Here is a 25,771-nt window from a genome sequence, read left to right as displayed (position 1 = left end):
ATGCGTTGTATATAAGGATAAAGAGATGGTAGGGCACTCTAAATGATTTCAGTCGGACAGGGAGGCCAGCCAGCAGGAGTCCAGGAGCCCGTTGACACGCAGATGAATATTGCAGTGTAATCGAATCACCCTGATTATTTCCTGCTGGCCATGAGTCTATTTGTGAGCTTTCTCTCTCTCTCTGTGGTCAGTGAAGGCTCTCTTCTCACTGACCGGTTCTATTTTTAATTGGCCTTTGACTGTCACCACTAAGAGCTCAACTCTTATAAATTTTGGGGAGGATGGAAGGCCATCTCGGTGGCACGTCCCTCCGGGGCCCTGATGACCTCAGCGTTACCTCATGGCAAAAGCTCTGACGCGGCTGCATGAGAAAGTGCATGTTCTGCCCCCCCTCCATTCACCGGTTATGTAACACAGAGACAGGGAGCCAGATTTGCTGGAAGTTTGGTTGCGTGAAAGAGGAAGTGGTTGCTATACAGTCACTGTAAAAGATTTGAGAAAGAGGCGATTCTGGTGAGCATCACCAAAAACCTGCCAAGAACAGCAACTAAATGGGGAAACTAGATTTCTGCATTATTTTGGTGCACAAAAGAAAAGCATGGACTGATAAAGGCCATTTTCAGAATTTCACCTTTACATCTTTTGAGAAAGATGGTGAAGAATACAATGGGGTGAAAAGTATGGGACCACTTGTGGAAAAGCATTTTGGACTTTCTTTTTTAATTGCATATATACACTTTCAGCATAAAATGCAAGTAAAAAGTTGAATAAAAAAATGCCACGAATTTTAGAACATTGTACACAGAACTGAAGAAAATACGGAATGTGGTAACATAATAAAAAACAATATTTGACATCAAAGAATGAACCTGGGGCCGATTACATGACACTATTTTGAACTAAAAACGTCAAACTTGTTATGCGTTTTAGCCATTCATTTACACGACAACGGCTTTTTGGGTGCATGAAAATGCAAACTTGAAAACGGGATTCAAAGCGCAAGTTTTTTGAAAACTATACCGTTATCGTCTCCGTGTAAACTACAAAAACGAGTTTGTGAAAACGGTGACGTCATGCGCATGTGTATTATGCATTACGTCTATAGGCGCGTAGTGTTTCTTTACAAAGTGATATCGCCAACTACTGGCCTGGCAGCAGAATACAGCGTTTTTAGTCATTTTGTAGATCCGTGTGAAACGACAATGGCGCCGTCAGTACGTGAAGGAAATACTTTTACATTTTTAGTACATGGTTGTCGTGTAAACGTACCCTAAATACACTGGGTTAAATCAACAAAACTAAATTTAATCAGGAATAAATGAAGGTTACCACTTTTTTCAGTGTACTATTTGGTTTATTTTTTTAGCTTTATGACAGCACCATGCAATCTGACATAACGCTTGTGTAAAATCTGATGATCATGTTGTCCTGCATGATTTATGCATCCTCCAAAGAGCAGCTTGAGCTTCAGTGGAAACAAGAACATCTGACCGTCTGGAGTCACATGATCAATGTCACAAATAGACAAATATGCATATTTAACCAGCGACCTAGAAACAGTGCAGAATCTAAAACTTTGTTTATGTCCACGTTTAAATTAGATGGTGATTGAATGGCAGATTTCAAATGTGGTCTCAGACTTGTGTATACATGACCAGAATGTGTCAATTTGTCCATCATAAAAGTGCATTTCACGCCATCGGATTCCACATTTTAATACACAAAATAATGTCACACCTCCCAGGAAACCATGTTGTGTACTTTAAAGTGCTTCTCTCTGGAAGTGTCCACCGCAAGCTCTAGTCTCAAGAGAACAAATCAATCCATGCAAAGAAAAACTTGCTGAAACTCTACCTGATTGGCCAACAATGATGAAAGATGCTGCACACTATTCCCTTCAAAGCCCTCTTTGTATTTGTGCTGTTGATATTTTTCCTCAAAGCTCCACAATCGTCAGCGTCCTCTCTCTTTTCCTCTCCCTGACTTTTTTCCCTGAACCAGCCTTCCCGTGACTCCTGGGAGCTTTGACCATTTAAGGAGAAGCCTTCTCATGCTTCTCCGGGCTGCTACTGCTGTGTGTGTGTGTGTGTGTGTGTGTGTGCCGGTTCGCCTGATGCTCCAATGAGCTGCAGCTGAAGAATGAGCCTGTCCTTCTCAGCCTGTATGTTTTGGACATCTGCCTCTTTCTGATTTAGATTTAGTTCCTAAAATGTTATGGATGAGTAGGAAACTGGCTTGTCTTCGGCACCCTGTTAATAACAGCAATCTACATTCTTTCCACTAATGAACACACACAAGTTTAACAAGAAGCATCTGAACTTCAGCAAAAACATGCCACTTCAGAGGAAGTGATAAAGACATGCAAGTGATATCTGAATATGCAAATATCGTGTGACATCTACCTGCATTACAACAACTGCTTTACAGAACATAGACTCAGTGCTTTGACAAAGCTACAGAAAATATTACTAAATTATAAAGAAAAGGTAAAGTCTTCAAACTTTCAAAATTTTTACGCTTTTTAAAGAAACTGTGAGATTGGCGTCATGCTGTAATGTTGTGGATGCCTGTAAAATGCTCAGGTTTCTAGGGTGTTCGAGTGGTTTCTAAGTGGAAGCTTATTGGCCCAAGACACAAATCTTTACATTCCGGTCCCTAGATACGACTCAGTTTCCTCCTTCAATGCAAGTCTTGAATTTCAGAGAATTTATATTGAAGTCCTACTTTTATTAGTCCATGATTATAAGAGAAAGAATTATCATTAGTAACAAGAAAAGATAAACTATTTTACTTTTTTATGGAGCCAGTTTGCTAAAAGGATCCAAGGTGGCATCACGATCACTTTAAATCATGTTTTGTCTCATTTTAAATTAATTAAAGGCACAATATGTAAGTTTCACCACTAGAGGTATCTTATTCAAAACAATAACAAAGGCACAGCTTGATGATGCAGTGAATCTAGCGTGGAATCATGGGAGTTGTTGTTTTCACCTCCACAGCCGACGGGAGTCATAGGCAGAAATCATGTTCATGGATGAGCTCATATATTAAAGTTTTATTAACATTACTGTGGTATGAAGCAGGGTGGGGCCGGAGCCGTCGGACATTTTACGTTTTATTTATCGGACATTTATCGGCTGCATTTATCCTTTCGTTTTGTTGCTTGTTTATTTAACGATTAAAGTTATGTTTAATTTCCACCTGTTCCCTGAAGGTCCCTGAACTTGAACTTTGTTACGTTTAATCACTTAAATTCACATAATTGTATTTCATTCTAATGAAACAAGAGATTTAACCCTTTAACGCCTACTGTCTCAAATATGCGACAAACCGTTTGACTCAATCAACCAGCCGAGATAGCGTCTGCATTCCCCCAATGCTTATTCGCTACGGACCTAGGAACCTTCGACAAGCACTTGTTTCTAGTGGGACCGGAAAGTGACGGACTTATTTCCTGTTTACACACCAGATTACTCCGGTCGCGAAGTTATGGATATTTTACTGTGTTTTTTGTTATCTTATTATTGACCATTGTGCCCGCTGTTGCAAATTTGCGACATACCAAATTGACCCCAAATTCACCCCAAATTGACCATTATGCCCGCTGTTGCAAATTTGCGACATAACAAAATTTCTATTTATTTGTTGTGCAAAAGTGAAATTGATAATCTCAACATTATTTACCATCTACTTAAAGGCAAAAACACACATATTTTTTTTTAATATATACAGCTATATAAATTCAGGCGTTAAATACTAACAGTTTTGAGCTATATATAACAATTCGTTTTCTGTCGATAAAGGTATCCAAACAGTTGCTCACCTGTCTAATAAAACAAATAATATTTCAAATCGGTGTTTCCATTGTAAAACCGGAAATCGAGTCTAACGTGACGTCATTGACATGCGACGCAATGGCATGGGCCGTTACACTGGTTGAATAGCTGATTTCTCTGGATTTAAACATTGTTGGACACAAGTCAACAAAATATATAACATTGTTTCGGTGGTTTTGGATATTTTAATAATAAATAAAAAAAGCTTACATATTGCGCCTTTAAAACGAACTCAAATCTGGCATCATATTTATCATTTTAACTTATTCCTTCAAAAACTGACATTTTTTATCTTAAAATTGTACTGAAATCTTCAAATAACACATTTTTATTTGTTTTGTATGTATTTTTATATGTATCAGGGTTTCTACAATGGAAAACCTATGCAGGAATTTTAAAAGTGTGGTTTCTAGACTTGGAAAAGTCATTGTGGATAAACATTTATGAATATACATTTTTCTAGTTATTCTCAAGCTAGTAGTCTTAAAAAAATTGCCCATAATTACAAACAACCTAAAATTCAAGTAAAAAAGTGATTAATTGGTGATAAAAGTATAAACCCTAAAGAACGTTCAATCATTCACAGCAATGCTTTAAGGTTACTAGGGATTTCTGGGTGTTAATTGGTCCAAATCGGTCAAAATAGGCCTGCATTACATTTTGGTCTCAAGTCTAGATATGGCTCGGACACAAAAAAATACAAATCTATCTTTAATGATCTGTATAATGGTATCATTTATCCATAGTTTAAAAAACAACCCCTGAACCTGTATTGGAGTATTACCCATGGTAACCGTGAGGTTTGCCTTAGCAAGCACAACAAATGACACCAAAACACAAGTAATCTGCTGTGAAGATACTCTAGGATATTTCAAGATTTAACGTAAAACACCACAGTCAAAACTAAAAAACACAATAATGAAAAACAAACAAACAATATAATAATAAAGAGCTTTTTTTCTTTTTACCTTGCTGCCGTGGTCCTCCAATCGCGTGTATAGAAGCCAGACACCTGTTTGAAGAGATCCAGGCTTATTTGCAAGTCACGGGTCTGTCATGCAAATGCACAAGTGTTAAAATGCACATTAAATAGCCGGCCATCTAACAGCGTGACGCACTAAAGGAGGCGTAGCGCTTGATTGACAGCGGAGTTTTCAATACTTCTTTCAGCCTCTCTCCCTCCCTCCCTCCCTCCCTCCCTGCCTCCATATCTAAGGGCAACAATAACCTGGCAACCATTTACATGAGGAGCTTGATCCTCTGGCTGAAAGCACTTGGCGAGGCACAGACTCATTGTTTCACTTCCTTTAGACGCGTGTGTGTATCAGTTGGACAGCAGCCGTAAAAGGTTCAGTGATGCTCCACAAATAACGAAATGAGTTTTTCATCTTAAAACATCTAAATTATCAGAGTTTATAATTCATTGCCTGGGTTAAACGAGCCCCTTCACTTCCATTCAACAATTATCACTGACATCTCCACTTTTAGTGCTTCAGGAGAAGAAAACAAGCTGAAGGACTTACAGCGGCTGTTATTTATTCAGAGTGTTGTTGTGAGGAGAAGAAGATGATGAACACTGACTGTCATTCGTTCTGCTGCTCGGATCTTTATTACGGGCTGTGATGTACAGCGATGAGATGAGAACTGATATGTTGACATGTCCTATTACAATGACTACAGCAATGCATGATCATTTTGCTTGTGCTGCTGGTAATGAACAAATTGATCTAATTGTATAATGTTGCTTCGGATCAAGTGCCTGCTAGATGGATACACATCAACGTGCAATTCTTTATTACCTGGCCAAGAAACTAAAACTAAAAAGAGGAACTTCATTAAAGACCACACCACAACAGCTAAACGCTACGCCGAATGCAAATGTCCTCTCCCAGAGGAACAGGCTTTTCTGTACGGTGAAATAATCTGGTAAACGCTTTGCATTGCGCCTCTCAGCTATAAACTTCTCTAGAATCGTCTTCAGTTCTGTGTACGTGCTTTATAGCACGCTGAAACATTTGCAAGTTATAAAACCAAACAAACATCCTCTGAGAAAAGTTAATGATGACACAATAATATAGATAATACAAACATTTACTTACCCTCGTGTTGTTCCAAACCTGTATTAGTTTTTTTTTTACAAAATGACTGATCTGGAAACATTTCTAGTCACGCAGGTTTATCATTTCAATTTCAGTTTTCTGGGATTCCCTGCATGGGTTGGTCTGACTACAGTTCAAAAGTTACAAAAAATATGTTTTTTCTGCATTAAATTGGCCAGAAATGACAGCAAAACCTTTATATTGTTACAAAACATTTATATTACAGATAAATGCTGTTCTTATGAATCTTTACTAAAGAATACAGAAAAAAATATATTACGGTTTTCATAAATATATTATAATTTTCAACATAATTTAATAATACGACATGTTTCTTGATACATTAGAATGTATCTAAACTGGAGTGATTCTGAAAAATCAGAATAAATTACATTTTAAAATATATTACAACAGAAAACAGTTTAAATTGTAATTATTATTGTTTTTACTGTATTTTTGATCAAACCACTGCAGAAGAGAACGGTAGTTTTGGAACGGTAGCGCATATTTTTTATGTCAAACCACTGTTTACAATAACTCTAGTCTTTATAGGTTTATCAAAACCATTTTACGCAGAAGATTTGATGTAATTGTGCTCTTTTGCTGAGAGAGTGTGATTGTTTTTGAAACACGCTTGCAGGCGATGTTATCTCCATGAAGCAGTTATAGACATCAGCCATAAAACACAAAGCATATGCGAGACTGGCTACGTGGTCAGCCGTATTATAGCACGCATATTTCACTTCACTTCGGACTACTCATTTGATAACCAAATGCAACACTTTTCTTCATCCACAAAAAAAGCAGAGGGAAAAGGCGTGTGAAAACAGTGTTTCTATCAGATATACACACACTTACACAGACGTCTGCTTTTGTTTAGTGAGCAAACAAGCACAGCAACTTGCCATTCCACAAACAGTCAACACTTCTCAAATGATTAAACACGATTATATCGCATGTGTGAACTGAGAATCTGTATTTCCTTCAACTCTAAACAGCATCTGCACTTGGGCCAAAGCCACAGAGCTCCCTACAGACACAGCAGGAAGGAGGTTACACCATGAGAGAAGACACACACAAATACCGCACATCAAGAAAAAATCATTCAGTTATGTTAAAAAAGCACATGCCATAGTGTACATAGTGTAAGGTTGGTGGTGGTTTATGATTTTTGATCTGTTGTGTTGCTTGTTCTTCTCTTATTTTAGACACACCATCTCATCTTGTAAGTGCTGTAAACACCTTTAATTTGTCTGCAAATTTTTTTAAGGAAAACAAGGGATTGATAATTCATAAAGTACTTGATGAGGTGATAATGTAAGAATACGGTACTTTCTGTTTTTAAAATATATATATATATATTTAAATTTAAGTTTTATTTACAAATTATTATTATTATTTTTTTTAGATTTAATGTTCAGTTTAGTTAATGTTTTAGTAATTTATGTGCTTGTCATACTTTAAAAAATGCTGGGTTGTTTCAACCCAACTTTGGGTCAAATATGTTGGTTTACATTTGCTAAATTACATTTTTAACCCAACGTTTGTGTTTGTCCATATTTGACCCAAAGTTGGGTTAAAACAACCCAGCATTTTTAGAATGCAACTTTATTAGTTTGTTTATTATTTTTCTATTTAGCATTAATTCAACAGAAACTTCAGTTAGTTGCCAAAGCAATATTTCTAATTTAAGTTTAAATATTTCATCTAATAGTTATATTTTATTTCACCTTTATTTTAGTGATTTTTTTTATAGTTTTAGTTTTAGTTAACAACGTTTCCAAACTATGGATAACAAGATTGCGTTATCATTATCATTATTCTAGCACTTCCCTTTGTTGCCAGTCAGTGTTCATAATGAATCGAATAATCTGTGATATTGCTTTTATTCAGCAGTTAAATAAAAAATGTGATATTGAGCAGCTTAAATTCTTGCCAGTTACTGTATATATTTTTGCTATGTCAACTATTTGGAAAAATATTTCCAAAGAAAGACAAAGCAGAATGATAGTTCTGCGACTCTAAACAACATACAGTAGAGGATGAATGAATGAACTCGGTTGAGTGAAAGATTCAACGATTCGTGTTAAAAAAACGTGTTAATTCCTGAATGAATTAGTGGTTTTAGAAGATACGAGTGATTCAATATTTCAGTGTTTCACTCATAAGGACCACCATTGAATTCAAAATAGACTACTAATAATGTGTGTAAAAGTAGTGCATTTGCTTAAATTTGGCTAATTTCCTGACCAATCATTTGTGGTTAAAGGCCATTGCACACTGAGTACGAAATTCGCATCCGAAATTTTCGCACGTTAAAAAATAAATACGACCTCACGTTATGTCAATCACGCTTGCACACTGCCTCTGAAACTTTCGTCCGTCATAAAAAAAATCGAAACGGGTTCGATTTTCTGCGTTTTTCGCATCCGTAACAAGCAGTTTGAATGGTGTTTGAATGGTGCTTTGACAATTCAGAGCCACCGAATCACGAATACGAAAAAACGCATACGAAAATTTCGGACTCAGTGTGCAATGGCCTTAAGACTAAAAAAGGTTAGTGTAAAGCTATTTTGGGCTTGGCTCTTTTTTTATGAGTGTCCAGGTTACTTTCTGTGTTGAACAGTTCTATCAAAATATCATATTACAAAGGACTGTTGAACATTAGAAACTAATGAAGACGGAGAATAGGAGCGCTGTGTGCTCAGGCTCTGGCGCTCTCAGTGCCGTCAAAATAAAAGTCCCTCACAACAACCAGAGCGGCAGGACGTAAGTGACCAGAAAAATGGTCGCTATAACTGCCAAGTGTGAAAATCTAAAATTATATATCAAAAATACTAAAATCATTCCCAGTTCCTGCGGTGCGAACACGCCAAAAAGTGGGTACTTCTGCCATAGGAACTATGGACATGTTCCTCTGGTACGAAAGCCCCTTTAGAAATGGTTTCTATTTCTGCAACGTCACAACTGGAACAACAACATAGAAAGTATGACAAAGATATCTTCAGAGGTTGTCAATACCGTTTTTGGATGAACATGGAGTGAGGCCGCTTTCCTGAGTGAGAGGCTGTGGTGTGGACAAGGATGTGATGTCAGCTGAGCTACAATCCAGGACGCCAGTAGCCACAGATTGAGACATACATAACGACTAGAACAAAACAAAGAACATGTTAGATCAATTATAGCCATAGTATGCAGGTTACAAACTTCATATAAATTACCATTCAAAAGTTTGGAATGTCTCTTCTGCTCACCAAGGCTGCATTTATTTGATCAAAAATACAGTAAAAACTTTAATATTGTGAAATATGATTACAATTTAAAATAACTGTTTTCTGTTTGAATATATCTTATAATGTAATTTATTCCTTGTGATGCAAAGCTGTATTTTCAGCATCATTACTCCAGTCTTCAGTGTCACATGATCCTTCAGAAATCATTCTAATATGCTGATCTGATGCTCATGAAAGATTTCTTATGATCAATGTTTTTGTCAAACTGTTTTTGCTGACTAATATTTTTGTGTAAGCTGTGATACATTAAAAAGTTTGGGATAAGAAAGATTTAATGTGTGTGTCTATATATATAGTCAGAATTAATGGCACCCCTGGTAAATATGATCAAAACTGGCTGTAAAAAAATAAATCTGCATTGTTTATCCTTTTGATCTTTCATTCAAAAAATTGCCAAAATTCTAACCTTTCATTGAAGCAAGAGAATTGAAAGTGGGGCAAAATCACATTATGAAATAAATGTTTTTCTCCAAAACACGTTGGCCATAATTATTGGCACCCTTTTATTAAATACTTTTTGCAACCTCCTTTTGACCTCTGCTGTATATTTAATGCTGTGGGCCTACTTTTCTGCCAGAGTATTTCATTTTACACATGGGGTACTTTTTTATCCCTGTGTGCACCTAACCCATCTTAAGTGTTTGCTGCCAAAAAAGCTATTTTTTGGGTTCCTCTGTCCATAGACGTTTTAAAAGTACCTGACACGACTGGCACTTCAAACGGGACGGGTTCTATGGTCAGATGAAACAAAAAAAATTGCTTTTTTGGCAGCAAACACTTAAGATGGGTTTGGTGCACACAGGGATAAAAAAGTACCCCATGTGTAAAATGAAATACTCTGGCAGAAAAGTAGGCCCACAGCATTAAATATACAGCAGAGGTCCTGGACATCTTGTTCAGATACATGGCATCATGGATTGGATCAAATACCAACAGATAAAAAATCGAAACCTAACAGCCGGGGCTAGAAATCTTATAACGGGCCATGTTTGGATCTTCCAACAGGACAGTGATCCAAAAACAAATATCAAAATCAAAACAAAAATGGGTCACTGAGCACAAAACCAAGATCTGCAATGGCCATCCCAGTCCCTGGCCTGAACCCTATAGAAAATGAGTGGGCTGAACTGAAGAGAAGAAGCGCCAACATGGATCTGATAATCTGCAGGATCTGGAGAGATTCTGTATGGAGGAATGGTCTCTGATCTCTGGTCATGTGTTCTCCAAACTCATCAGGCATTATAGGAGAAAACTCAGAGCTGATATCCTGACAAAAGGAGGTTGCAAAAAGTATTTAATAAAAGGGTGCCAATAATTATGGCCAACGTGTTTTGGAGAAAAACATTTATTTCATAATGTGATTTAGCCCCACTTTCAATTCTCTTGCTTCAATGAAAGGTTAGAATTTTGGCAATTTTTTGAAAGAAAGATCAAAAGGATAAACAATGCAGATTTATTTTTTACAGCCAGTTTTGATCATATTTACCAGGGGTGCCATTAATTCTGACCATGACTGTATATATATGCAGTATATATACCCACACACGATTATTCAGCAACATTAATCTGATCAAAGGCAGTAAGGGCATTCATATGTAATATGCAAAATATTTCTATTTCAAATAAATGCTGTTTTTCTATATTCATCAAAAAATCCTGAAAAATTTATGACAGTTTCCACAAAAATATTAGGCGGTAAAAAAAATAATTCAACATTGATAATTTTTTCTTAATAATGAAGCACCAATAATAACCAAATCAGCACATGATTTCTGAAGGATCATGTGACACTAAAGACTGGAGTAATGATGCTGAAAATACAGTTTGCATCACAGGAATAAATTACATTTTAAAACATATTCAAACAGAAAAGTTAATTTAAATAATATTTCACAATATTACTATTTTTACTGTAATTTCGATCAAATAAATGCAGCCCTTTAAAAAAAAAAAAAAAATCCAAATTTTTCTAAACGCTACACACCTGTGTGTTGGCAGAGATGATGTCCTCCAGGGCATCGAGTTGACTCTCGGTGGTCTCAGCTCTGCTTAACGCTCTCTCCACCCTCATGCTGATGGCCTCTATCCTCTCCTGCATCCTCTTCTCGCTGCTCATAAGCACACGGGCCACCATGTCCTCCACTTTCCTCAGGGACTTCAGCAGGTCTTCTTCTACTGATGAACCCGTGATCGCGGCCACATCCCTGAACTGAACCTGAGCATCCTCCTGTGTGCTGGTTCCCTGGTCTCTGAGAAGCTGCCTCACGCCACGCTTACTCTCCTCCACCTGGGCTTTGGTGCGGTCCACCTCCAGGCTTCGGATGTGTTTCTGCACGTGTGCCACAGCCTCTTGTGGATCTCGGGCAGTCTGGGTCCTCCACCAGGAGATGGCAGCCGCTATGTGAGCCTCCTGTGTCTGACGCTTGGCCTTGTGCTGTCCTCGCGCTGCCAGCGGAGCTTCAAGAAGCTCCAGCTCTTTTAGACTGGAACGCATGATGGACAACATGTTCATCAATGTCATGCAGCGCAAAGCAACGTTCAAATATTATGGAAATGATTCATTACAGTGTCACCAGCTGATGCCTAGGACTTCCATGCTGTTGTTGGTCCTGCAGAGAGAGTCTCTGTGACTTCTCACTCGCACTGTTGCCAACTTTGTCCTGAAGAGCAGATAAAGAAAGAAAGAAAGAAAGAAAGAAAGAAAGAAAGAAAGAAAGAAAGAAAGAAAGAAAGAAAGAAAGAAAGAAAGAAAGAAAGAAAGAAAGAAAGAAAGAAAGAAAAAGAAAGAAAGAAAGAAAGTATTGCATGTTTGGAACAATAGTTCATTTTTAGGGTCGACTACATTGCTATTCTAGTATCATTGAGATAATATTGTAGTTTTTATTAATATTATTACTTTTTTTTGTCATTTGGTTGTGTGTATTTGTCAGCTATAGTTTTCATAATATTTTTTCAGTTTTAATTTTAGTTATCTTAGTACATTAAGTTAAATTAAATACAAATGAGAAATGTTTCCTTGGCAACTGGGTGAAATAATACAACAATAAAATAATGTATTTTATTTTATTTTTAGTAAAAATGTATTTCATTTCAAGAAACTTTTTATTTTATTGTTTTAGGTTTAATGATACACAATGATAAATGATAATGATATAAGGTTTAATGATACTAATATTAATTTCAATGTTAGTACATAGTAGTTAAAGCCACGGTATATATTTATAAATACTGAATATCATATTAGTCCATATAATGCCTGATTTCACCAGTAGATTATATATTTTTATATTTTACTGTATGTGCACCTTTTTTATATATAAAATAAATGCAATCACTGATAATACTATTATAAAAAATAATATTAAATTTAAAATAAATGCAAAAATAATATGACAAGAATGGACAAATATATAATTTTGAAAATGACAATTACAATTAATAACTTGTAAAAGCATATTTAAAATGTAAAGTATAACCAGTGTCACAGGTTATATACTGTACAGGATCACAATTTCAGTAATTATGCATAAAAATGACAGGTATTATACTCTTAATGTGACTAACTGACTGTACTGACGCTGCTGTATGAGAACTGAACTGAGCTGAACGATGACGTTATATTTTTGCAGAACTGTTTTATGGATGAAACCATAAAATGTATTATCTATAACCCTAATTTAATAATTGATGATCTTTACAACAGATCTGAATCAACACTGAACTGTCTTCAGCTGAACAACAGCCGGAAACACATTATTTTCCTGTTGTCCTTGTAAAGCTGCTTTGAAACGATCTGTATTATATAAAGCGCTATATAAATAAAGGTGACTTGACTTAATCAAAAAGTCCCAAAATCAGAAAAAGTCCAAATTGTGGTGTGATTGAATAACAATATTAACTAGAATGTACATTTCCTGAAGAAAATGTGAGTGGTGCTTGCAGTGGCAAAACTCGCCACTCGGTTGCTAGGGCCAACAACCATGTCTGTATGATGTTCTGGTGCTGAGTATATGGCTTATTCATGTTGTTCAGGTGGTTGCTAGGGTGTTCTGGGTGGTTGCTAGGGTGTTCTGGGTGGTTGCTAGGTGGTTGCTAGAGTATTATGGGTGGTTGCTAGGCAGTTGCTAAGGTGTTTTGGGTGGTTGCTAGGGTATTTTGGGAGGTTACTATGGTGTTGCTAGGGTGTTCTGGGTGGTTGCTAGGGTGTTGCTAGGGTGTTCTGGGTGGTTGCTAGGGTGTTGCCAGGTGGTTGTTAAGGTATTCTGGGGGGTTTCTAGGCAGTTGCTAGTGGATTCTGGGTGGTTGCTAGGGTGTTCCGTGTGGTTGCTAAGGTGTTCTGGGTGGTTGCTAGGGTGTTTCTAGTGGGTTGCTAAGGTGTTCTGGGTGGTTGCTAGGGTATTCTGGGTGATTGTTAGGGCATTGCTAGGGTATTCTAGGTGGGTGCTAGGGAGTTGCTAGGTAGTTGCTAGGGTGTTCTGGGTGGTCTCTATTGTGTTTCTAGGTTGTTGCTAGGGTGTTCTGGGTGGTTGCTAGGTTATTCTAATAATAATAATAAGTATGATGAATAACAATAGTGATGCCACCACTAATAACTGTACAATAACTTTCATTCTCTGTTATTATTTTAGTAATTTGAGAGAAAACCCCAGCAGTATATTATGTGTGTGTGTGTGTGTGTGTGTGTGTGTGTGTGTGTGTGTGTGTGTGTGTGTGTGTGTGTGTTTCTCACAGTCTCTGAGAGTTGTGCATGAAGGATATGGGACAACTCTACAGGCTTGATCTTTTGGAGGTTCTGAATGTCTCCTCTCTGGGGGACGGTGGGTAAGATCTGGCTGAGGGAACCGCAAATCAACTCCATGGCCACATTCTGGGACTGAAAGAAAAGTAGAAGAGGACACATACTGTACAGCTAGTACATCCATTTTACTTCCACATGTAAAACTGTTTAAAACCAAGTGGCTTTTTTACAGATTCTGCATGGAAACCACCATGGACGATTCTGTTTGAAAGTTCAATATGCCAGACTATATAATCAGACCAACAGCACGATTATGGGTATGATATATCGGAGCAATACACTACTAATGAGTGTGCACTAACTTGAATGGGTTAAATGCAGAGAACAAATTCAGAGTATGGTTACCATACTTGGCCTTCACGTCAAATTTCACTTATATTGCTTTTAAACAACAGTTCAATACACAATAAATCAAGTATCTTACATTTTAAAGACATATTCCTAGTTCCTTCTATTTTTGGGCCACCAACAAGAACTGTTCAAAGCTGAGACAAAACAGAATCTATTCAGTCGGTTCATTTCTGAATGGATTAGTCCCTTTGAACAGATTATATAACAGGGGTATGATCATAAAGGCAGTCACATATCGCCACCTACTGGCAGAAATATGTAACTTGCAGATAGAGAGACAAGCGTATTGAAAGGATCAAAAGATAAACAATTATAAATTAAAATAACACTTATGTGTGAACTGAATGTAATGTTTCACTAAATTGTATTCATTTTAAAAGTGTACATAAGTGTGTTAAGAAATATTCATGCAAGTGTAGGCTACTCCCTCTTTACATTGCCTTTTATTTCATTAATATTAAATTATTTGCAAGTACATGTAGTTTAAAAAATATATATATTCAAGTAGCCTTCACTACAATGCACATTTTAAGCACACTTCTTTTTCACAAGGGGTTCTTCAGTCTTTTAACAACTCAGCAACTAACATAATCTGTATTTTCTAGGGAAATTAGTATGGTTTTTTTTCAGGAATTTAATAATTCATGCATCAGAGGGTTGATGTTCTGTAAGCGGATGGTCCAGTAATATACTGTATGTGGATGAACTAGTGGACTGTTACCGGTTGAGCATCCTGGATCTCATGGTGAAGAGACTGATGGTTTGTCACACCTGCCCTCTGTGGACCACGAGAGCTGATGTGGTATTTATTTAACCTGACAAAAAAATGATAAAAAAAATTCCTTTACAAAAAAGCACAACATTTAAACAAAGCCATGAAACAAAATATGTAAACACATATTATGTAAGATGTTATTTGTTCATTTTTTAAATCACACAATTATAAAAAGGTTAAATACTCTATTGACTATTATCACAGGGAAAAATTTATTTTTTTTAAACGATTTGTCTCTCAAAATAGGGAAGCTATATTTATAGTTGTAGTAACACAATCAAACATTTGATGTTTCTGAGAAATTTAGGCAGTCATTTAGAGCAGGGGTTTTACATTTTTAAGATGCCACAGAGCCCCAAAAATGATCATCCTCGTGTAAGCGACCCTCATTCGAAAATTTAAAAGGTATCTATCTTTTATAAACACCCAATTTAGACACTGAAAAATAAATACTATAGATATAAAATGAGTTTCAATTAAGTTCCATTAAAAAAAAAAAAAATTTGACTCGCTATTGTAATGTACTATGACTACAACACTATTTTAGATTTGTTTTCTCTCTTGTTTGCTCTGTTCCTGTTTGCCTGTTCATATTAGTTCCCTTGGTTACTTATTCAAGCTCTAGTTTGTTGCTAGGCGGAGGGCTTGAGCCTGCCGCGATACACGAGCCAGAGCCTGAATAAACGTCTGACCAGGTGCGTCATCCGAAGGACGGATCTCAAAGTCCCCTGTGTCCCCGTCCCTCTCCCGCCTCCTCTGCCGATATCAGCCATTTCCTCAGTCCCACTTTCGCTGGTTCCCTTCAGCCCCTTGACGTCTCCTTTAACACCACTCTGTGTGGATCGGCCTCTTGCCTTCCAGTTTCCAGATCCGCCTAGGCACGAGGATCACTCCGATCGCATCACTTCACCTCGGTTCGTCGACCTGTAGGCCTTGGCTCCTCCCTCCCTCCGGTTCCACCGGATACCATCATCCTTGCGGCTCCACCGGGCTCCCTCGTCCCTCCGGCTCCACCAGATACCATCATCCTTGCGGCTACACCGGGCTCCCTCGTCCCTCCGGCTCCACCAGATACCATCATCCTTGCGGCTACACCGGGCTCCCTCGTCCCTCCGGTTCCACCAGATACCATCATCCTTGCGGCTACACCGGGCTCCCTCGTCCCTCTGGTTCCACCAGATACCATCATCCTTGCGGCTACACCGGGCTCCCTCGTCCCTCCGGTTCCACCAGATACCATCATCCTTGCGGCTACACCGGGCTCCCTCGTCCCTCCGGTTCCACCAGATACCATCATCCTTGCGGCTACACCGGGCTCCCTCGTCCCTCCGGTTCCACCAGATACCATCATCATTGCGGCTCCACTGGGCTCCCTCGTCCCTCCGGTTCCACCAGATACCATCATCATTGCGGCTCCACTGGGCTCCCTCGTCCCTCCGGCTCCACCAGATACCATCATCCTTGCGGCTACACCGGGCTCCCTCGTCCCTCCGGTTCCACCAGATACCATCATCCTTGCGGCTCCACTGGGCTCCCTCGTCCCTCCGGTTCCACCAGATACCATCATTATTGCGGCTCCACCGGGCTCCCTCGTCCCTCCGGTTCCACCAGATACCATCATCCTTGCGGCTCCACTGGGCTCCCTCGTCCCTCCGGTTCCACCAGATACCATCATTATTGCGGCTCCACTGGGCTCCCTCGTCCCTCCGGTTCCACCAGATACCATCATCATTGCGGCTCCACTGGGCTCCCTCGTCCCTCCGGCTCCACCAGATACCATCATCCTTGCGGCTACACCGGGCTCCCTCGTCCCTCCGGTTCCACCAGATACCATCATCCTTGCGGCTCCACTGGGCTCCCTCGTCCCTCCGGCTCCACCAGATACCATCATTATTGCGGCTCCACCGGGCTCCCTCGTCCCTCCGGTTCCACCAGATACCATCATCATTGCGGCTCCACTGGGCTCCCTCGTCCCTCCGGCTCCACCAGATACCATCATCCTTGCGGCTACACCGGGCTCCCTCGTCCCTCCGGTTCCACCAGATACCATCATCCTTGCGGCTCCACTGGGCTCCCTCGTCCCTCCGGTTCCACCAGATACCATCATCATTGCGGCTCCACTGGGCTCCCTTGTCCCTCCGGTTCCACCAGATACCATCATCCTTGCGGCTCCACTGGGCTCCCTCGTCCCTCCGGTTTCACCAGATACCATCATCATTGTGGCTCCACCAGGCTCCCTCGTCCCTCCGGCTCCACCTTGGTCAGATGTCACCCTGCCTACGCCACAGACTTAAAAGACATCTGCTGTGCTCCGTCTCTCCACTCCTTTAGATCCGTCTGGCTCTACCTTCCCTCCGGCTCCACTTCGGCCCTCAGTATCACCGGCTCTGCCTCAGTCCTCTGACACCCTTGCTTCACCTCGGACGCGCACCACTGTGGCTCCGACTCGGCCTCCAGGACTATCGTTGTTGCCTGGTCCCATCTGCTCTCCTTCTGCACCCCATCGCCCTCGTCTCCGTGGGTCGTTACCCTGAAGTTCACAGCTAAATCTCCCCCATGGTCCCCCCTCCATTGACTCCTGGTTCCTCCAACTGTCATTGCCACCCTGGTTTCTCACGACACCATTGCCTATTATTTCCTGCCTTTTGCCAGCCCCTCGTCCTCTTCTAGAGTCCCCACACTCCCTCCTCAGTTGGACTGTTTACAGCACAAGGATGCACCTTCCAGGGGGTACTGTAACATGTATGTTCTGGGGCAGTCGTGGCCTAATGGTTAGAGTGTCAGACTTGTAACCCGAAGGTTGCGGGTTTGATTCTTAATACCTGCAGGAAATGAATGACTTGAGAAAGGCCAGCAATCGCCACAGCAAAATGGCTTCCCACTGCTCTGGGTGACTGTGTCCACGGTTTGCAGTGTGTGTGTGTGTGTTCACTACTCACTACTTCTGATACGTGTGCACTAACTTGGATGGGTTAAATGCAGAGGACATGGGTTACCATACTTGGCCTTCACATGTCACTTTCTGTTTTAGTTGCCTTGGTTACTCATTCATATTCTACTTTGTGGCTATAATTATTCACTGATTATTACTGTTAAATGTATTATTTTGTTTGTTTATTTAATTTTAATAAATCCAATTTAATCTTTAATAGATTGACAATTTTCTAATACTTTTCATTATAATCACATTTTATATTTATTTATTTGCTTAATTTAATTAATTAATTAACTTTATTTTTTATTTCTCTAGACTTTTGCACAGACGTTCTGTCACTCCCGGACACCAGTTTGAAAACCCCTGATTTAGAGCATAAACAATGGGTCATTTTTGCTGCTTTTCACAAGTACCAATTGAATTTTCCTGCAAATGAAACAACAGACTGACGAAGAGCAGCGTCCGTGGAGTTTACCTGAAGAGTGCTTGCTGCGAGTGCTCTTGTAGTCTCATCAATTCTGACTGCAGGCCCTTCAGATGCATTAGCAGACAACAGAACGCCATCACTGAATAGTCAAACCATAATTTCACATGTTCAAAATGGACTCAACCTTGAAATACCTCGATCATTTTGTGACTTTCATAGTGAGTGTCCTTCAGCTTTTCCAGCAGGATGTTTTTCTATGTGAAATAAACAACAAATGTCATAAAGAAAGACACAAATGTACTCAACTCTGTTTCTAGGACTAAAATCAATCATCACCAAGTTTAATATCACCTTTGTAAGGTCCCTGTTTTTCACCTCCAGTACCATATGAGATTCCTCTAATTTTCCCTGTAAACATGATCACAGTATTAATATAGCTCCCCCTGTGGCCAGTAAAGTAACTGCACACTTGAGTATTTTCTCACCCTTAATTCAGAGTTTTCTCTTCTAAGTTTGTTCATTCGATCTTCAGCGAGGTTCTTCTCAAGGGTTAATTTTTCAATCTGTGGAAGATATTGTGACTAAATAAATAACAGAAGTATTCGTGAATGAATCTCTTATACAGCCCATTTCCACCGTAAATCATAATTTTAGTTGAAAAGTCCAAATTATGACAGTCATATTTAAGAGAGAAAAAGTTGAAAATATGACTAAGTCAAAATGATGACTTAAAAAGTAAAAACTATGACATAAAAAGTAAAAATTATTAAAAATAAATCAGTATAATTTCGATTTTTCCCCCTCATAATTTCAACTTTTTATGTCATAATTAGACTTAATATGTTATACTTATGACTTTGTGAATTTCGACTTATATCTCATATTTTCACATTTTGTATGTCTTATTTGTGACTTTTTTTAGACATTACAACTTTTTATCATAATTTAATAACTTAATAGTTTCCTAATTTTTTATTACATTTTTTCAAAACTTTCTATGCCATTAAGATTTACCAAAGAACAATTTTTTTCCACCTTATGTGGCAGAAATGGGTTTCCACACACTTTTTTAACCTAATCGTTAAATAAACGTGTTTGCAAAAAGGTTTCAGTTTGATTAATTTGGACAGTTTCGTTTGCAACTATTTCTCAAACTGAAATAGTAAAGGGATATTAGATAGAAAATTAGTTCAGGATGAGGTAAAAAAAAAATTTTTGTGTGTATATGTGTACATATAAAAGTATCAACACATGGACACATTTCTGATAGGGGCCTGTGCCGAAACCGCCCTGGTTTCACAATATATTATTGGTAACACTTTACAATAAGGTTCATTAGTTAACATTAGTTAACTACATTAGTTAACGTTAACTAATAATGAACTGCACTTATACAGCATTTATTCATCTTTGTTAATGTTAATTTCAACATTTACTAATACTTTATTAAAATCTTGTTAACATGAGTTAATGCACTGTGAACTAACATGAACAAACAATGAACAGCTTTATTAATATTAACTAACATTAACAAAGATGAATAAATACTGTAACAAATGTATTGCTTATTGTTAGTTCATGTTAGTTAATACATTAACTAATGTTTAATAAATGAACCTTATTGTAAAGTGTTACCATATTATTTTATCAAAGACAAAGTCAGTACCTTTTCTTCAGTTATTTGGATTAGAGCTTTCAAGCGTTCACTTCCCTTTATCTAAAAGACAAATGTCAAGTTATTGCGTAAGAATAGTCATTTATAAAAGCAAATCATTATTATGAACTTAATGAGCATAAATGCTTCATACTAAAGCGCAGTTGCTGGCCTGTGCTCGTGCGGCTTCGTCCTGGCTCTCCCTCAGTGCACACTGGGTTTCATCAAGCTCCTCTGAAAGCGACCGTGCTCTCGCCACATACAGCTGCGCACTGGTGACATTAACCAAGACAAACGATTACATGTGAACATTTGTATTATATTATATTGATGACATTGTATATTATTGATTGATTGAGTACAATGTAGACAATGTAGGCTTAACACTATATATATATGTGACCCTGGACCACAAAACCAGTCACATGGGTCTTTTTTTTTTAAAATAAATCTTAATTAATATTTTTTAATTAAGATTTATACATAATCTGAAAGCTGAATAAATAAGCTTTCCATTGATGTATGGTTAGTTAGGATAGGACAATATTTGGTCGAGATACAACTATTTTAAAATCTGAGGAATCTGAGGGTGCAAAAAAACACGAAAACATTGAGAAAATCGGTTTTAAAGTTGTTCATTTATGTTCGCGATTGTGCTGCATTCACTCACAAAAATAAATGTTTTATATATTTACGGTAGGAAATTTACAAAATATCTTCATGGAACATGATCTTTACTTACTAATGATTTTTGATATAAAAGAAAAATCGATACTTTTGACACATACAATGTATTGTTGGCTATTGCCACAAATATACCTGAGCTACTTGTGACTGGTTTTGTGGTCCAGGGTCACACACACACACATATATACGTGCATATGCTAAGCTACAGTGGTATCTGCTGTGTGGTGCATGATGGAGTGGATATACCTGGCCAGTTTGGTGCGCAGCTCGGACACCTCGAGACTGAGCTGTAGGATGGTGTCCTCACACTGAGAAACACTCCTCAGCAGACTGATGTTCTGCTCACTCAACCTGTGCTGTGTGTGTGTGAGCTCAGACACTAAAGCTGACACATCTCCAGACTCACTGAAATCAAACAGAATCAGAAATGACAAGATGCTCGTGAAGAGCCAATGACATCAAAACCAGTGTGGCTTCAAAATGTGGTCAGAAAAGACAGATGACTGAACTAACCAATGACATTCAGCTCCATCTGTGAACGTGGCCTCGTTTAAAGGAAGATGATAGTCAGTCCCTATGGAACAGTATGAGTTTACAAATGGCAGTAAAGACATCTATATGTGACCCTGGACCACAAAACCAGTCACATGAGTCCATTTTTTGAAATTGAGATTTATTGATCATCTGAAAGCTGCATAAATAAGCTTTTCATTAATGTATGGTTTGTTAGGATAGGACAATATTTGGCTGAGATACAACTATTTGAAAATCTGATATCTGAGTGCAAAACAATCTAAACATTGAGAAAATCTCCTTTAAAGTTGTTCATTTATGTTCATGATTGTGCTGCATTCACTCACAAAAATACATGTTTTATATATTTACGGTAGGAAATTTACTAAATATCTTCATGGAACATGATCTTTACTTAATATCCTCATGATTTTTGGCATAAAAGAAAAATCGATAATTTTGACCCATACAATGTATTGTTGGCTATTGCCACAAATATACCCGTGTGACTCGTGACTGGTTTTGTGATCCAGGGTCACATATTACAAAAGATTTCTATTTTAAAATACATTTTAAATTGTTCTTTCTACTGTCACTTTTAATACAATTAAATGCTTGCTCAATAAAAGTATTTCTTTCTTTTTTAAAAACCTATTGAATGCAGTGTATCATGTTTACCAACTCAAAAATATTAAGCAGTAAAAACTGCAAATAAACATTGATAATAAGAAATGTTTCCAAAGGATAGTGTGACACTGAAGACTGGAGTAATGATGCTGAATATTCAGCTTTGATCACAGGAATACATTACATTTTAAAATATATTAAAAAAGAAAACAGTTTTTTAAAAATGTCATAATATTTTACAATATTAAGGTTTTTAGTGATCAAATAAGCGCAGCCTTGGTGAGCATAGAAGACTTCACATTAAAAAAAAAAAACTTTTAAATAGTTATTCACTTACTAGATAATTTTCTTAAGGCTGATCCTGTTGCCTGGTTTTTATCCTCAGGAGTTCTGTAACGTTACATGAAATTCAATGTTTAGTACATTTTATTAAAGGAGTGGTTGAGCATGATTTCACTTTTCTAACTTTAGTTAGTGTGTAATGTTGCTGTTTGAGCATAAACAACATCTGCAAAGTTACAACACTCAAAGTTCAAAGCAAAGGAAGATATTTGCTTTTAAAGAAAAGGACTACAACAAACGGCTGGTAGGGACTACACGACATTCCTCCTGGGTTCGTGACATCACCAACCCTAAAATGTACATAAGCCCCGCCCCCTGAACACACAGTCCATGTTGAGAAGAGGGCAAGTTGTTGTAGTCGAGTACATTTGTGAGACAGATCAAACTTTAGCATCCATCTTTTCACATGAAATAGAAAGTCACTCTGTGTGCATCTCACAACAGTTCCTATACGAGCGATTTATAGATTACCACAGAATATGCTAATTAAAGATAGTTAACTCCACATCAGCAACATTCATCAACTTACCTTTCAGAGACGTCCTGTTGCTTCTACATGTTGTTGCTTCTCGAGTCTCTCCATCTTTGTCTGACTCCGTTTTAACATTAAAGGCAGAACAGTTTCTGTAATTTTAGTGTCTCTGCGTGAGGTAACCGCAGCTGCTAACACACAAGAGCTCTTGAAACCCCGCCCTCTGCAGCAGCTCATTTGCATTTAAAGGGCCAGACACAAAACGGTGCGTTTTTGCAAACCCTCAAAAAGTGACAACTTTAACATGCTATATAAAAATATCTGTGGGGTATTTCGTGCTAAAACTTCACACACACACATTCTGGGGACATCAGAGATGTATTTTACATCTTGTGAAAAGGGCATTTTACCACCTCATCGTGTTTGCCCGTATCTCTCACCCGTCTCGACAGCACTGGCTGATCCACTCTCTCATGGTGGCATGAAACACATCTCTGCTCACAGGCTGGTCCTGGCTCTCGGGGTCCAACATATGTCGTAAACTGGTCAGCTTGTCCTGACCGGAGCTTTGGAGAGTCATGGCCTGGAGAAACTGCACCACGATGGAGGCCTGAACCTCTCCTGTAGGGTATCATATCAAAATAATCCATTTAAAATAACTGTTTTCTGTTTTAAAATGTAATGTATTCCAGTGATCAAAGCTGTATTTTCAGCATCATTACTCCAGTCTTCAGTGTCACAGGATCCCAATCACCATAATCAATCTAATACGCTCAAGAAGCATTTCTTATTGGTATTGTTGAAAACAGTTGCTTCATATTCAAATGAATTTCCATTCACTTGTCAGTTTTGGGGAAAATGACTTAAAAATCATGTAATTTAAGTACATGATTCATAACTCCCTAAAAGGTAACTAATTACATTAACTAGTTAGTTTTAATGTAAAGTAATGTGTTATGATACTTTTGTGTCACTTTTTCTCACCTGGGATGAGGCTCGATTTTTTTCAGGCCTTGCAGGTGTTTTTTTTAAATCTTTTTTGTTTTTTTGCTGTAATTCATTAAACAACATAGATAGCCTAACACAGACACACACACACACACACACACACACACACACACACAAAGCTCCCAGACTAAAATGCATGTTTTAACTGTTTTAACTGAAAGCAACTTGCACTGACAGATCTTAAAACATGTCAGTGCCAGTGTTTTGTCTCGAGATGAACACCAGTAATGTTTTTTCTTTCTAAGGCACGTTTATAAAGCCACTTAAATGTCCTAATTGAACTAAGGCCTAATCCTGGCTTAATCTAAACCCTGTCTGTGAAGCAGGCCTTGAATATTATTATATTCTGATTATTATATTGTAGTTCTAGGCTAAATGTGAGCATGCTTTTACAGATTCTTCTCAACTATACGGATTCAGCGTTCCTCAAAATGAATAAAAACAGTGAAATGCAAGCTCAGAATATTACACAAACCTGCAATAATTAAATATGTTAAATAAAGCAAATATAATGTATGTATTTAATCTCACTTTATCAACCACAGTCTTTGCTGCTGAACTTTGATGATGCAATTCAGCCATACAAATGAGCAAAAATGATTTTTATTGAATTATTTTCATTTTTATTGCTGAAGTGAACTTTCTTCTCTTGCGTCCTCTTCTTCTGCGACCCAGAATGGCAGCACATCTGAAAGGTTAGTTTGAGCGGCGCCCTCTACTGTACAGGTGAGAATTTGCATCTTCTTCAGTCTGAGGCTTATTCATTTCACTTATGTTGTAAAATGGCCTTTACATTTGCCAACAATAGAACATTTTTTTATTAAAATACAAACAAATGAGCCCAGACCAGGTGATTAAAAAAGTAACGCAAAAGTAATGTAATGCATTACTAGGGAGTAGTGGAATATTAATTCATTTCTTTTAAAAGTATCTTTCCCCAACACTGCTTTTGATCAATGTGCCCTTGCCAAATAAAAATAATTATTTTTAAGTTACACCCAGTCCAAACTTTTGAACAGTAGTGTATAAGATTTTATAGTATAAAATGCTGGGTTGTTTCAACCCAATTTTGGGTCAAATATGGACAAACCCAGCCTTTGGGTTAAATTTTTTAATTATATTTTTAACCCAACGTTTGGGTTTGTCCATATTTGACCAAAAATTGGGTTGAAACAACCCAGCATTTTTTTAGAGTGCTATTGAAAGAGAAGGTCTTACCTTTGCCAGTAGCGTCACATGCTTCAAAAGTAATGTTCAGGAGTTCTTCCTCTGAAAAGCCATTTGTTTCAGCGCAATCACACAGAGCACTCTCTGATGTCGAATCTAAAGAGAAGTTACAGGTAAGATGACTGTAGTTATCGCTGCACACTAAGAAAAGACTTAACCAAAGCATCAGATCACCGTCACTGCTCTCGAGCATATGGCAGCGCTCCAGTGAATGTGTCCCGGAGTCAATGGAAAGGCTTGGGACGCTGCATGCATGACTCTGTGACACGAGCCCGAGAGAGGAGAGATGGGACACGACGTCTTCTTCTAAAGACCCCTGGTGTCCACTCGGCTTCTCTGAGGCCATAGCCTCTGACAACCAGAGAAAATAAACTCTTACACATCGCAGTTTTCCAGTCAATATTAACTCATGTGTTCTTCCATTTCATAGTTTCACTGAAATACAGACAACAACTGAGACATCAGAAATAATACAATGATGAATATGTATACACATTATTGGCAGAATGCGCCGGAAAGTTACATACCTTTTTAGCTGAATGTAATCCAACACACAAGAATGACATTTTCAGATCTTATCTGTGCACAGTCAAACATATAGGCTACAGTATAACACTGCTGTGTGTGTGAAACATCCTTGTTGCGTGTAAATCTCAATGCTTATAAAAGCAACAGCTGATCTTTAGAGAGCCTTGGCCTCTTTTCATCATAGACACACACTGACACA

General features: G+C 38.2%; 2 protein-coding genes across 4 annotated transcripts in view; both read right to left on the bottom strand.

The window, feature by feature from the left end:
- LOC306990694 (inositol 1,4,5-triphosphate receptor associated 1-like) overlaps window positions 1-19,076 on the bottom strand; it is a 58,416-nt gene extending 39,340 nt beyond the window's left edge. For all 3 annotated transcript variants that reach the window (XM_079597877.1, XM_079597878.1, XM_079597879.1), the window contains exons 1-10: window positions 19,000-19,076; window positions 18,866-18,922; window positions 18,709-18,768; window positions 18,563-18,618; window positions 15,099-15,192; window positions 13,958-14,101; window positions 11,794-11,888; window positions 11,213-11,711; window positions 8,957-9,083; window positions 4,805-4,848 (exon numbers count right to left, since the gene is read on the bottom strand). In XM_079597877.1, the coding sequence (XP_079454003.1) occupies window positions 4,805-4,848; window positions 8,957-9,083; window positions 11,213-11,711; window positions 11,794-11,888; window positions 13,958-14,101; window positions 15,099-15,192; window positions 18,563-18,618; window positions 18,709-18,768; window positions 18,866-18,922; window positions 19,000-19,035 (1,212 nt within the window). In that variant the 5' untranslated portion in view covers window positions 19,036-19,076. The remainder of the gene's footprint in view (window positions 1-4,804; window positions 4,849-8,956; window positions 9,084-11,212; window positions 11,712-11,793; window positions 11,889-13,957; window positions 14,102-15,098; window positions 15,193-18,562; window positions 18,619-18,708; window positions 18,769-18,865; window positions 18,923-18,999) is intronic.
- Window positions 19,077-19,656: 580 nt separating this feature from the next.
- On the bottom strand, window positions 19,657-25,617 carry LOC306994487 (inositol 1,4,5-triphosphate receptor associated 2-like; the record flags this gene model as incomplete). Its single annotated transcript, XM_079605010.1, has 10 exons — window positions 25,572-25,617; window positions 25,219-25,395; window positions 25,036-25,140; window positions 23,250-23,430; window positions 22,333-22,385; window positions 21,369-21,429; window positions 21,102-21,260; window positions 20,323-20,440; window positions 20,181-20,231; window positions 19,657-19,668 (listed from the first exon to the last, which is right to left on the bottom strand). Exons 2-10 carry the CDS (start codon window positions 25,388-25,390, stop codon window positions 19,657-19,659), a joined length of 912 nt encoding a protein of 303 aa, XP_079461136.1. The 5' UTR covers window positions 25,391-25,395; window positions 25,572-25,617.
- Window positions 25,618-25,771: the final 154 nt, after the last annotated feature.

Source organism: Phoxinus phoxinus (assembly GCF_949152265.1).
Source record: "Phoxinus phoxinus genome assembly, chromosome: 2".
Lineage (NCBI taxonomy): Eukaryota > Metazoa > Chordata > Actinopteri > Cypriniformes > Leuciscidae > Phoxinus > Phoxinus phoxinus.
Note: the sequence above shows the minus strand (reverse complement) of the source record. Positions and strands in the feature narration are given on the sequence as shown.